This window comes from Bombus fervidus, chromosome 14, assembly GCF_041682495.2.
Source record: "Bombus fervidus isolate BK054 chromosome 14, iyBomFerv1, whole genome shotgun sequence".
NCBI classification, from domain to species: domain Eukaryota; kingdom Metazoa; phylum Arthropoda; class Insecta; order Hymenoptera; family Apidae; genus Bombus; species Bombus fervidus.
In genome coordinates, this window is record NC_091530.1 from 10,461,022 (window position 1) to 10,476,112 (window position 15,091).

The following is a 15,091-nucleotide window of genomic DNA, read 5'->3' on the forward strand; positions in this document are numbered from 1 at the left end:
TTCGACACCTGCCTGTGTGATGAGAGAAGAATGAGGTGTTATAATGATGGGTGACCGTGATTACTTGATTGCTGGGAGAACGTTTTCTTGAGCAATTGGTGGGTTGTTTAGGAGATCTTGTTTCTTTTGGGGTTTGATGGAGTTTGAGACTGATGGAGAATAATGATGAGGTTCGACAGGTATATCTTTAGGTTAATTTGCTGTTATTTTTACTTCGCTTTTTGTATATGAGGAAATGTTTTGGAAGATCATTGGAAGAATATATCGCTTTCTTTGATGTTTGACGAAGTTTGAAGCTGACGAAGACCAATAATGAGATTCAACTGCTGTATCTTAAACTTGATATATTTCTTACCTTATAACTGTTCTGAAGAATTGTTTATTATATTTAGAAGTATACGTTACTAGTACAGAGATTCCTTCGTACAATTCCAATTTTTCTAAACAAGTCAAAGATTTTAAATTACAGTATCTTATCTTCATTGATCTACCAATATCATTGTTCCTTTGAAACTTATAATAAATATATTCTGCGTTATACATCCAAAAAGACCGAATTATCTAATGTATCCCGTATTCCATATCAAGCTGCAATAAACTATTCGAAAATTCTGAGTGTTAAAACATCATCAAACTTCAACCAGCATTTAAAACGACAGTGTTACCATCAAATTTCTCATTTTTGTTCCATATTCCATATAACTCGCTTGACCGGTGTTTCAACCAGTGCAGGCGATTTTTTGTGGAAAACTTTCTCAGGAACTGGAAGTTCCTTTTATCGGCCATAAAATCACGCTCGCAAGGTTGGTTCGTTTGCAGTTGAGCGAAGTGTTTTCACGATTTCAGGGGTGACGCATAGGTGCGAACCGAATGAATAGCACGGATCTTCGAATGGCGATTGCAGCTGTCGAACTTCGACAATAAACTAGCGCTCGAAAGCTTCTTCCAGCGTTTTCCATCGCACCTCGACCAGCAGCGTGTCGGATTTCGATAGACGGCGGAGCTACTTGGTCGAACGGTGAAACGTGTTCTTTGTTTTCGGGGATTTTCGAGACCCGGACTCTTTTCAGACACACGGTCTTTGGATTTCGCGACCGAATACCATTGTTCAGGCCCCGGTGAATCGGACACCAGACGAGTCTTCCGGGTCTCTTGGATCCATTCAATCGATTCCCATTGTGCTACGCGAAAATTTCCACATCTTGTTGATGAAGATACCATCAGAAACTTTGTTGCGAGATAATGAGATTTTTCGAATTAATTTGACGCTCTTGCTTATAGAAAGAAGCTTGGCTTCTTGCTTCCCCGAGTTTTGTCTTGGACTATTAATTTTTCAATTTTTCATACTATTTTTTATGAACTCGTTTTATAGAACAGCTTTTTGGTCTTCAGGTTTCGAGCGTATGGAATTTCGATTTCCAATTACGAGTTCCCTTTATGAAATACCTTTTTCTTGTTCTTGAAGATATTAAGTTCTTAAAAGTAAAGTAACCATTCAGAGAATACATAAGGAATGAACTGTCTATTGTAAATAAAGGTAGCAAAGGAATGAAAAATACTAAATAGAGAGTGATATATATTAAAAACTACAAAGAAAATGGAGAAAGTCCAGGAAAATGGTCTATGCCAGGGAACAAAATAAGAACGGAATAAATCGGAGAGAAAATGGATTCTATTGGACGGATTGGGCCGAAAACGAGATGATGGGACAAACGATTGTAAGACGTAGTGCGAGACCGTATTCGAAGGATAATACTTAACGTTTATTTTTGCTTTTCTCACTTACAATACAATATTTATAGATTACTTCTGCCGCTTTAAAGTCGTAATACTCGAATAATCGGTATAGTTTAAGAGGTTTATCGTAACGATACAAGTATAAAGATTACAGCGGGTCATGGACGTTTCACGAAAGCGTATCTCATTCTATCATTCTTCTTCTTCGTCATCTCTAACATTTCTAATTTCTTCCGCTCGCGAAACGTCTATAAAAGCTCTTTCTCTCTCTCTCTTTCTCTCTCCCTTTTTCACTCTCACTCTTTCTCTCGTGAAATCGTTCAACAGAACGGTTATATTAAAAACAACTGGGATGTTTGAAAGAAAACAAGAAATGAGCTAAAAAAAATACTAGATAGGTATTTTTGTTGGAGAATTAAACAAACACAAAACTAAAAGAAAAGAGAACAACCAAGAAAGAAGCGATAATATTTAACAGATTCTGTGGCGATTTTCAATCATCTGCTTCACAGGTTATCGAACATTATGCACGATGGACGTACAAGTTGATTTATATTCATTCAATGGTCAACATATTAAGTAAAAAAATAATTATTATTATAATAGAATTCTGATGATTAATAAATATCTAAAGATCGAAACAAAAGGATCGTTTAAAATATCAGTTCTCATTCGGAAACGAACAACAAATTTTTACCACGTCGTCATCTGTGAATATTTTTAATACTAAACGACAAATGAAAGGCGAAGGAAATTTTCTTGGCCTTTTCTCGATTGAAAAATGGGGAAAAAGCAAGAAAATGAGGGAAGAGGACGAGACGACGCATTTTTTTCTAACAAATCGAAGGGGTCTATGTACAGCGATTACGAATCAAACGACCGCACGAAAATCACGTTCTCCTTTTAACGGTTCCGTTGCACGAAACTTTCTGCTCATCCTGCTCTCTGTTTCTGTGTAAGTTCGTTCGAAACGAAATACCATGGAACTGGTAATTATCTAATGCTACTGGTAATTAGAAGGGATATGTCGATTCCGTTTTGGAGTTCGATGTTCGATAGTCGAAGCAGGATGTAAAGGAAAAGGAAAGATCCTTAGGATTCTGCGTACATGTATACTTATATGTGTGCTAAATAAACTTCGTTCAGATTAGTCCAGTTTATGTATTTGAATTCAAATCGTTTCTGTTTAAGTAGATATTCTACGGGAAATAATATCAAAAACAATGAAAGAACAACTGAAAAGAATAAGAAAGTGATATTAAAGAAAATCAAAGAACAATTGAAAAGTTGATTCGTTTAGAAGTTAAAATTATATCTCGAGTCTAATAATATAACAGGCTCGTATTAATAAAATGTTTCAAACTGTTTTAAATCAAATAACTTGATTAAAAAGGACAAGGTGATAGACTCGAAAGAATATTAATCGATAGGTTTATACTGCGAAACTTTGGAATTAACCTGAACGAAAATACAGGTGCTTCTGTCGATTAAAAAGGAAACACTGGGAACAGGGGGTGAAGGAAAACCGTTTTCGAGCGTCGTGCGCGATAATAATCCTCGCTACACTATTTACACGGGGACTATGTACAATCTCTTTATAATTCCATTTCGAGGATGGAAACCCTATTTTTGCGATAAATAATCGTCACACGTCGAACCTGACGCTTGGGGATGGCTAGAACACGGAGAGTATCGACTTCGTTGTTGCTTTCAACGATCTGCATCGTTGATAGCCCTGATTTCACCATGATATTCTTCGTGAATATATTGGTTGGTCCAAGACGTTAGATATTCCTTTGGACGAGTTTTCTCTTGTTACAGCTTCAGAGATCATTCTTGGGAATTAAGATGACTCTAGGAGGTTCATTTGATATTTTATCTTGAGATTCAACAATTGCTTTGACGATTAAAATTACTGTACAGGTGTCTGAATTTTTGTGTCAAAAGAGGATTCTCTATATGTTACTTACATTATTTAATCATTGTTCTTTATACCAGATGTAGATGTTGTAGATGTTTTGCATTTCGATTATTCTGAATTCAGTGTATCAACTTATATTGTGTACCAAAAATATTACAAATAAGAATTATAAGGATGAACCAATAATTAATGTTCCTAAAACTAGCTACCCTCTAACAAATTTCGGAATTCTATAAATTTTCATTTTAATTCTCGCATTTAAAAATGATAGCTGAGAAAAATAATTTTATAGAAGTATCTGTTCTTTTTCCGAAATTATAGAGAGATAAGTAGAATGGCATATTAATTAAGTATAACAATAAGATAACGGATGTGTAAATTAAAACAGAATAAAGATAACGATATATGTCATATGTTACAAAAAAATTCATTTCAATTCTCAAATAAAATATCGTTATATGCTTCAGATCATTACTGACATTCATTTAATTAATTACATATAACAATTTCAATAAAACTCTTTCGTTAACCATTTCGAAAACAAAAGAAAAATATATTAGGATGCCAAAGATACCTAGTAGCGTAAAAAGTTAAACTACTTTGCTACAGGAACAATCCCAGTCATCAAGACATAATTCCATGGCTTTATAATCCCCCCTTTCTTAAAAACTTGAAGAACCAGCTTCCAAAAGCAAGAAATCACTCTGAAGCCAGATCAATATCCATTACTAGACTGCGAATGTTTATGAAAATTCGGACGTACTTCGATAACTAAAATCAAAGGAAACGAACCTAAATAGAGGCTTGTTTTATCTACCAAGCGCTATAACAAATATTAACTTTAACTTGGACATTTTGCAAATTTTACTCTTCATATTTCCTATAATTTGTATACCATATACACAAACACCCACAGTCTATCCATTACCTACGTCACATGTATAAACCTCTGGAAACGGTGGACCGAACTCAGGGCAACTGCTCCTCGAAGATGGATCAGAGCTACGTTCTATCGGGTCAGAAGATGACAGTGAGGGGTCGTCTGAACGATTCGTTTCCAGGCGCTGGAGCTGTTTGATAGCCGCCGTATTGGCTCATCTGGGGTCCTAATAGACCGCTGGTTTGCACCGAGCCTGGATAATAGGCTGGCAGACTGGCACCAGGACTCGCAGCCGACGAGGTAGACGTAGAACTCGCGCTAGACGAACCTTGTTCGGTCCTCTCGTGCTGTTTGCTCATGTCCGGAGACTCTGCGGCTGGTGACCTTGTTGGACCACCACCCACGATACTACCGGGGCTGGACTCTTCGTAAAGTTTGTTGTGCTCGTAACTTGGCCGATTGTAGTCTGTGATCGCAGGCTTCTGATCCATGTAGAGCTTCGATTGTTCGAAATACGCTTTCGCGGAGTCTAAGTAGCTCCGGTCCAGATACGATTTTGGACTCGAGTCCAGGTACTTGGGATCGGAGTACATGCTCATCGCCAGAGTGCTCGGCGGCATGTATGCTGCTCGGTACTTGTCGGCTTCCATCGAGTACTTCATGGCATCCATCGAGCTCACCACCTGGAACAGAAGAGAAGATTGGACATTGATTAGTTATTGTGGTAACTTCTGGTCTGGGTTGAATGGACGAATTGGCAAATTTAAAGTTAATCAGGTATTGCTGAGATTATGATTTCTTAAATTGATTATATTTGAGGATTTTCCTAAGAAGATTAGTGGTTATCGAAAGGAAGATTGATGAACGAGGGGAAAGAACAAATGTCGTAAAACTATGATACATCTATGAGGAAACGAGGTTCTATGATTTGAATTGTATAATTTGCAGTATGAAGTTTATAGTTTTACTAGACTTCAGAAATAAAATGATAATTGATTTATATTATTTTAACCTACACAAATATATACATCATAAAATAATTAAAAATCAAAATGATCATCGTATCTCCGCACCTTGAATTCCAAACTTAACCTGAACTAAAGCTACCAACGACATTATGTATTCCTCCCAACCTAATCAATTCCAATAAATCCACGTAACAAAAGGATCAAAATCGCATTGGAAGCTCCAAAAGAAAAAATAAATGAACATTCCATAGGAATATCTACCATCCTCCTAACCGAAACTTGGGACGAAGAAAGAAACGGTTTCAAGGTGCAGCATTCGACTCGGTCCGAGTGCAAATCGCGAAATCGCCGGATCCGCGACGAGGACACGTCGGACAGACTCGAAAGAGATTTGTTCTATTCGCAGGACAAAGCTACCAATGGCTATAAATTTCATAACCGTTCCAAGGGTTAAAAGATCGGCCGCACGAGGCGGTGGATGGTCCACCGCGTGAAACTGCGACGGGATCCTTAAAAAGGAAAAAAAAAAAATAGAGGGAACCAGGAGAAGCGCGCGATTATTCCCGATTCTATAATTCGTGGACGAGGACCACGCCGGACCCTTTGTCGGATCGTTAAGCGGCTTTGTCCGGATGATTTACATCCAGTCTTAGCCGCTTCGCTCGTCTCTCCTCTCCCAGCTACGTCCAATTGATTACCGCTCGGTTCCTCTTCTTTGCTCGACTCAAAATCCTTCGCGAATGGTCCTTGCGAATCCTGAGGTTCTCTATCGGTTAAAACGACGTCGACTCCATCACATGGACCCCGGAAATTAACCCATTTGCAACGAATAACGAGTTAGAATCGTGGATGAGTCGCAATGACTTTTCCTACCTGTAGACAGTTGTTTAGTACGGTTGTTTATGCATTTATCGGTAGTTTCAGTGTGCAACGATGTACAGAATGAAGTGAAAGTATAGTATTTGTTATAACTGGACTGCAAATGTTGCGGAATTTAACCATATTCCAATAGACACTAACAGTGCAACGTTCGATACCTTTTATTTATTTTATAACATTAAATTATTATAATAGAAATGGAAGTGGAAAAGGATCAAACGACTAAGGGATCTGAGGAAAATCTTCATGCCTAACATGTTTTTGTTTCATTCATTAAAAATCCTCTGTTTTATTATAACGTGATATCAAAATCGACAAAAATCGTGTTTTTACACATCGTGTTTTTCTTCCTTCTTCTGATCTTCGTATACGTAATAGTCGAAAAGTTTTTGATGATTATATACTCATGAGATACGGTATATTGAATTTTCAACGTTAACAGTGAAAATTTTAAAATTGCACGCCTCCTCAAGCGTCGACCAAATAAAATTCCACTTGGGCTCGACGCCACCTTCGTCGCAGTAGTTGTCGTTCTGACAAGACTTAATTATTGTGCAGCAGCATGGTGTCGCCGTTTGAGCGTATAACACAATGTCGTACCGTTATTCTTCTGTTTTCATTCACAAAGGCGCTTATTCGCCGCATTGCCATGTGTCGTCAAGGATGGAAAGCGACGAAGGGAAGAGCGCAGAAGTGACAGAGAAAGAAACGCAAACACGGTGTGTGAATAGAATAAAGACAGAGGAAGAGAGTGGAATGTCTTTTGCTAGCAGAGCACTTTATTTTCCAAATGGCTCTTCTCCATTCCCGGGTCAGAAAGGTTGGCCAAAGCGAGAAAGTCAACCGAGAAGCATTGTTGCTGCCGGTTCGTCGATATTTCACCCACATCGTGCCCTCGTGGATTCGAGACCTCGGAGCAACGTCGAGAATGGACTTTCAATCGGAAGCTCGATTCTGTTCTTTGGATTTATGTACATTCTACGTGAAGTAGACTATCAAGGATAGTTAGAAGAAACTTGGGGTGTAATCTTGTTGAGAGCTAGTTCGAAAGTTTGTGAAGTAAATTTCTGATCACCATTGTCATATCAGCCCTCTGAATGTTATAACGGATTCTTTATTACCCCTTTCAAGATCAAATTCTTTTTTAACTAGAAAAATGTATTTTTTATTAATTACTGGTAATAGAAACACATTTTTGAATAGATTGCAAAGAAAGAATAATAATAATACTACTTTGAAAAAATAACATTCTATAAGAACATATTTTCTCGTGCCTATACTAGCATTATGAAACAGTGTATTTCCATTTTCATTTATCCATAGAAAATCAAAACACCGCGTAGTCTTCAATTTAAAAATCTCCACTCGAGTCATCATCCACCATACAATACCACATAAACAGTCTTTTCCTTACCAACCCCTAATCTTACTCCACCAACCATCTCTGACTAAGAATTTCTCGCATAATTTACTAAGCCATCCCCTTAATTCTCCACAAACCTGAAACCCTCGCATTATCCTCCGATCATCGTCACCCTGCTTCTTTTGACTCCTCTTATTTTTTCTTAAACGCAAGGTTTTTTCTTTGACGAAGAAGCGGCGAAGAAGTCTGACTTGAAAAAAATGTTCATTGGACGCATCGTAAGCCTGGCAAGATCTTCCTAAATGGTAAAGCCAGCAATGACGGGCACGGTGACGGCGATGACGGTGCCGTTTCGTCCGCAAGCACGATAACACACGGCGGCGCGACCGCGCGTTGGAATTCTTCGCTCGTGCTCGTCGGTTCGCCAATAATAGTCGGTCTGTATCGCACCGCTGCGTCGTTCCAGACGCGTCGGCCATTCAGCCGTTGAATGCAGAAATAACTAGCTATCTGTTTGTCTCCCGTACCCAGCTGCGGAAATTCATACACAGACCACGGTCTCCGGTTTCTGTTTGCGAAGCCACCCGGGGGCCCCTTTGTTGCGACAACGAATGAAACGTACCTACTACGCTCGTCCTCCGCCTCGTACCTCCTCTTCTTTCTTCTCTTCCCGCGGCCTCTCTCGCTCGACGATGTTCGCGTTGCTCCTGCTGCCTTCTCTCATCAGCGATCTATCTCTCCCTTTCCGCGACGTTTCCTTCTGTTACGCGTGGATCGCTGGTCGATGATCTTCTTCGGCGATTGTTTCACTTTTTCAGTTAAGGGAGTCGAGGTTCGATCAAGAGTTCATGGAAATTTGAGCGAGTCTCGAGTGGCTCGGTTGAGCTAGTTGTAGGCGGGGGTTGAAATGATCTTTTGAGTATAATTTTGTTAATAATTGATGTATGAGTTGACCCAGAAATCAGTGTAAGTCAGTTTCTCGTTAAAAGTTTTTCGTTAACAAAACATTCAGTCAAAGGAACGGTTTAGTCGTTACAGTATAGTCTATAATATGACGACTAATTGCCACGTTATATTTGTAAATTGCTCGTATTTGAAATTAGATTGTTCGTATTTTAAGTTTATTTATTTGGTACAATCTCGAAGAATATTTGGAGATTTGTTCGAAGCAAAAGATATACGTTTTGTAACGATTAATAGAATTTCGCTTGTTTGCCGAGGAAAGGGGCGCGTGAATGCAGCGATAAATCTCGAGATTCCCCGATCGAGTCTCTTCACGTCAAATTCCATTGAATAGGGACGCGCAAGAAATAACCGCGTGGGTGGCTCTTTTCCGCCGGCATCTCGATAACGCTCGGTCCCTGCGACCGTGTCTTACGCATTTTTCGTTCCTGACAAATCGTAATCGCCGATGCTCCCCTTCTCGGCCGAATCAAACCCCTTCTTCCTAACTCGTAGCATTCGATTTAATATTTTTCAATTTATAAATAAAACATCAGTATCGACAAGATCTTTTGATCTGATCTATTATTTATATATCAACAAATGATACGACGTCAAAAGAAATTTAAGATTCTTAGATTGTCGAATAAAATCCATCGCCTACTACGATAGTATTGTGTATATGTATGATAGTATTATATGTATTATGAGATATCATAATACAACAAATATTGAGGCAATTCCATTTTCCACAATATAACGGTACCATACGATTGTACAACCAGGCGCACCTTCTTTCACGAAAGCAAGAGCAACGTGCATGGAATTCGGTCAAAACTCAGACTAATGTCTCTTCTGCTCACCAATACGCAATTACGATTCCACTCAACTATACTGTTGCAATTTTTTACAACACTGTTTCTTATCGCTCTAAATCACTCGCATCTGTACGAAAGGGAAAATTCATGCGACGTCATTACGATCTTGTTTCGACTTAGTCCGTAATTCGGTAGCTTGATGTGTATTATATTTCTAATAATACAATCGCACACTCGCGTGCCTTATATCATTAGAAACATAAATCTGTCAAATGGCGCAGTGTTATGCGTACAAAGTTTCAAAGACGTCACATCGCTGTTCCGCACCTGGGTGTGACCACGATAAATTTGCTCGTTTGTACCCAGCATTACACACCATCGTTATGTCAAAGACTGAACATTAACCCGGAAATAGCGTTCCAATTGTTTCAGGATCGCACGTTGCGATTCCTGAACGACATAGATTAGTTCCGAACGAGGAAGATAAGTGGCTTGACACGGAAACAACATCGGGAACACGATAAACTGGTTTTGAGACAGGAAACGATTGTTTATTTACAAGATGCATCGACTCACCTGAGCAGGTGCTGCTAGACCCGCAGACATCGCCGCTGCAGACTGCTGTGCTGCTGCAGCAGCGGCTGCGGCCATGCTGGCTGCAGAGAGTGAACCATAAGCGGCCGCGGGACCATAATACGATCCCATTCCTGCTTGTCCCATTCCACCAGCCATTCCTGCAACAGATTATAGCGTGTGAAAAATCTTGATAATCCAGCAATTCGAAAATCGGGCGCTTTTTCCACGGTATAAACGTTAGATGGAATTTGTTGCAAGTAGAGCGTTACATTCGATTCTGAAGGAATTAATAGCAGAGTCGAACAACATTGCGTTACCAACATGAGAACTATAAATGACTGAAGTATAAATGACTTAATTAACATCTAAATAAATTAGGAGTGTAATCTACCATATTACCCTCTTTTCTAATTATCTATTTTTTTAATATTTCTCTGCGTCGTGTGAATGCTACGCGACATTTACATGGCAAAGTGCCAACCATATTACAGTTAGTTACAGATTAATCCTTCCTTTAAAAATCTTAACTCTCTCATCAATCCCTCGAACACATTAATTACACAATTACACGCATTAAAACTGTAACTATCGTACTCTAATATACTCTACACATATAATTTCAACTGAAGTAATATAACGAAAAAGAAACATCAAATTATATTTCCATATCTATAAAATATCTATAAAGATCTATAGGATATATTTCCAACACCCCCTACATATTTTCACCTTTATACGATTACGAAAATAAAACAAAACACCTAAAAAGTATCAATACGAACAGATTTTCATTTTTAGGTTTCGATCGTCCGAAAAGAATCTTCATCGTACAGTTTGCGCGAGACAAATTTTTTTCTCAAACGCAGTGCACGATTCACAATACGGCAATCGAACTCGACGATCGGCTTCGATCCTCGCCTTTCGTCGATCGACAATGCCAATGATTAACCGAACGGGCCCGCAAGTTTTTCGTCGAGATTAATATCGGGGGGAGGCCGTTCGCGTTCCCGCTTCAGGGCTTATCGATCATCGTCGCCAAACGACGGAAACGCGGCGAAAGAATGGCTATGCCAACGAAGGCTCATTGTCGACGTGCCGTGAACCTCCACGACGACGAAGAAACGTCTCGAAAGAAGCCGGGATAGAAGCAGGGATGATTGGCGGCGAGATTTATGGCCGACAACGAAGAATTCACGGGCCAGTCGATTATTAATCGCGATTTTGTAACCGGCCGACCTTCGTCGATGCCGATAGAATATTTCGTCGAAGAATACGGGACACCGGTAGTTGAAAAATATCAGGGACTGTCTTTCCTTTGGAACACGCTGTACCTTGTCGTCGAAGGTTTTTTGCAGCGCCTTTCTGAAAAAGGTGTGCACAATAATCGTGATAATGGGGAATTCATTTTCGTTACTTTACGATGGTATGAACTTTGACTTTTGTGGGAAGGATCTTTGTTGCTGTATTTGTCGGGTGATCGTTGATTGATCAATGGAATAGAAGAACGACACACAATATACTTAGTCAAAGACCGATAAGATTGCGGAAGATGTATTTTCATGAGATAATGAGTCGTTACTTGATATTTACAGTGTTGACATCACATTTATTTGTTTGACACTTTATAAACGAATGAAATTTACAGCATAGAACTGCACTCTAATCTTAATCACAGTTTATTTAGTTCAATGCAAATTAAGTACAATGTTGATTGAATAATGATTTATGACTTTTTAAGAAGAATGAATAGTTACGCGTGTACGTGCATGAGAAATGAACAGTGACATTAATCATTGGATAAAAATATGAAAGGTGAGAGAGAATGTGAGGTTAGTTGTTCAAGAATATTGTGATAAACAAGAGTTTAATTTGCAAATATGTTTACGACGATTTGCTAAAGGGTAATGGCTTCTTATTAACGCGTACGTATACACTCTAGTTTTTTAATCGTCAGCTATCACTTTTATCAATCTGATAAGTTACGATAAATGTAAAATAATCGTACATCTTGCAAGTCGTTTCAAGAATTTAACCACTTATTATGTCTCCATTATAGTAACTTTTCTATAAATGAATTTCTACAAAATCCAATGATTTTATTTTAATTTGCTAGTTACGCTATAAATTTCAAGTTATACAAATTCCTTTTATTAAAAGAAGTTACGTAGTTGCGCACATTGGAAACATTCGATTTAGTCAATCGACTAATCGTGATTCGCGTCGATCGTTTTAAAATAAACACTCAGAATTGTTGTGATTTTATCGCGATTCTCCGCAACCTCTTCTCGAATCGCTAGCCCCAGGTAACTCGTAACAGTCGTAACTTGTCCCAAGTTTCTGTGAACGCGTCCACAGTACCCAAAGGAACGAGATTCCCCCGCTTCATTCACGTTCCTGTGATCTTACAGTATAACCGAACAAAATTATTAATTCCAGCAATGGCAACGGACCGATTAAGGCCGGAATTTATCCCACCGCCCACGTGACTTCGAAACGCGATCGGTAATCCCCGATTTATCGGTCGTACACCACGCTTCTCTTTTCTTATCTTTTTACCTCCTTTATTTCCATCCCCCCTCTTTCGTGAACCAACCTTTTCCCCTTAAGTTACAGGGTGCTTTACCACATCAATTTTCTAGAAATGGAGGAAAGGTACATGAAACTAGTAGATATCCTGAGATATACAGATATTTTCTAATATTCTCTTGGAATAGAAAAAGGTTTTCAAACGACATGTTTAGTATCCTATCTTCGAGATTATTGGTGATTCAAGTGCTTTTAATGATTGAAGACATTTTTAGCAATTGAAATGCTTGTAAATTCCTTTCGCAGTTTGTATAACGATATATCAAAGTTGCCTAAAATGTTAAATTACTTAAATCGTGAGGATTAAGTGGTTTTTGATATAATATTAAATAACCATAAATACTTTCGAGTTTCTCGAGATACAAAATTCTATTTGGAAAGAACGATTGTAAAGTAAATCAATCGGTAAAAGCTGTCTATCTGCATTCAATCGATTCAATTGCTTCGATTTAACGTTGCTTGAATCGCAAAGATTATATTTAAATATTCGTAAACTTTGTGATTATCTTCAGATTTTTAATTTGAAATATCAATAAATATTCTCAAATGTTGCTAAATTCTACGCGAAGAGCAAAATTGTAAAAATAATCAATAAAAATTTCCGGTCTGCTTATATAACCCCTTTTCTCGTTTCTTCTTCTACGAAATTATTGAAATTACCAAGATTACATTATACGATTTTTGGCAGTCTGTGATTCCTTTCGAATAAAGTCTGAAATCGAAATGGTAGTATGTAAATGCTGTGCAATTTATTTAAATAAATGATTCTACTTAGAAAACACGATCGTAAAGGATATCGGCAAAAGCTACCGATCCTGCTCCCTTTTTTCTGTCATTTTCTTCCACTAGTATAGCACAACTACTTCTTTCGTTTCTCTTTTTAACCTCCGTCGGCTGTTGGCGAACACGTCCCTGTACGGTGGCACGCGTATAAGACAAGTGCGTGGGTGGCTGGGATAAATTATCGGCTTAGGCTGGAATTTCTGGCCAGGGTTTCCGTTCGCAGATAGCGAGCAACGACTTAAGACCGTAAGTTAAGGGGGACCTCTCTAGCCGGAAATTCGCGCTACATTTTTTTAACAGTCCAACGATATCGAAGAAAATAAAATTATCTATCGAGGTCACGAAATATTTAAAATCTCGCTATTACACTTATTATACGCTACTACTGGAAATGATAAATTAGGAAATTATTTCATGTACCTCTAAATAAAAACGTTCGTACGATTTATCACTTTATGCAGATTTTTAGTTCTAGGGTATAATATTACACATTTCATCTTTCGTAGATATTTTATAATGTTTGGTTAATCATTCAGAATGTAATATATTTTTTACGGTAAATGAGAGGCTTTGTAAGTTGTACTGTGTAAGAGAGTCTGTGTTCTTCAAATGTAAAATATGATTTAAAAAAGTAAGGCTTAAATCATAAAATAAAGGAAACCATAACCATTTTGTAAAAATTCGTCCCTTTAACACGAGCTATTTTCGTTCGACCTGCATTAAATCTTCTAAAGATATTCGAATAATCCAACCATTGTCGCTCGACCAATCAAGTTACTAAAATTTTTATGAAGCTACTTGAACTACTACTTCAGTAACTAACAATTGGTATTCAATTCGATTCAATAAAATGATTTTTACACGCTATAAATCTCGTGTATAACTCGTATCCTTCGATTATTCAGCAATTCTCTACTCGACATTCTCATCGGCCAATCTAAAACATTTTACTTCGACGAACGTCTGACAAGGTAAACTGTGAGTTATATCTAAAATATTATTTAATTGCGAAAATAGAAAATACCAGATAGAAAATAGGCCAAGAACTAAAGAAGAGGCAACCATTTTGTATTTATTGAAAAATGTCTATTTTCTAAAGTAGCAATACTAAAAAAACGCGATGGGGTGAAGCACGTAAATTCCTCAAATCTCTATACACATCACCCCACGTGTTTTTTTTTTTTTTTTTTTTTTTGAAATCCCTTAACGAATTTATAATTCGGCCAGCTAAGTCACGTGCTTCCGCCAAACGTCTGGAGGCGCAATCGTACGCACAGGGGTTAAGACAATTCGATAAATAATGAGCCAGCGACATGTTTATGCTCTCGCGTGCATAAAGCCAATGAATCGTTCGAGCGGACCACGGCCCTTCCGCGCCGAAGGGAATTATTCGACGATTTATTTCATGCCCTTTGAGCCACAGATCCTCAAGATACCAGTGCTAACTTTTGACCCATGTTTTGGAAAATAAACGCGGGGGACATCGCGTGACTACTTAACTTATTTATCTGCTTCTTCTTTTTCCCGAACATTGGCTTTTTACGTGAAGTAGAAATGGCTTTTAACCCGTTTGCTACATTCATTCCTGTCGACAAAAAATCGCACAGTACGTACGAGTCATATTCTGTATATATTTTG

General features: G+C 38.2%; 1 protein-coding gene across 2 annotated transcripts in view; it reads right to left on the reverse strand.

The window, feature by feature from the left end:
- Positions 1-1,741: 1,741 nt before the first annotated feature.
- LOC139994336 (uncharacterized) overlaps positions 1,742-15,091 on the reverse strand; it is a 138,832-nt gene continuing 125,482 nt past the window's right edge. For both annotated transcript variants that reach the window (XM_072016873.2, XM_072016874.2), the window contains 2 exons: positions 10,085-10,242; positions 1,742-5,221 (listed from right to left, as the gene is read on the reverse strand). In XM_072016873.2, the coding sequence (XP_071872974.1) occupies positions 4,676-5,221; positions 10,085-10,242 (704 nt within the window). In that variant the 3' untranslated portion in view covers positions 1,742-4,675. The remainder of the gene's footprint in view (positions 5,222-10,084; positions 10,243-15,091) is intronic.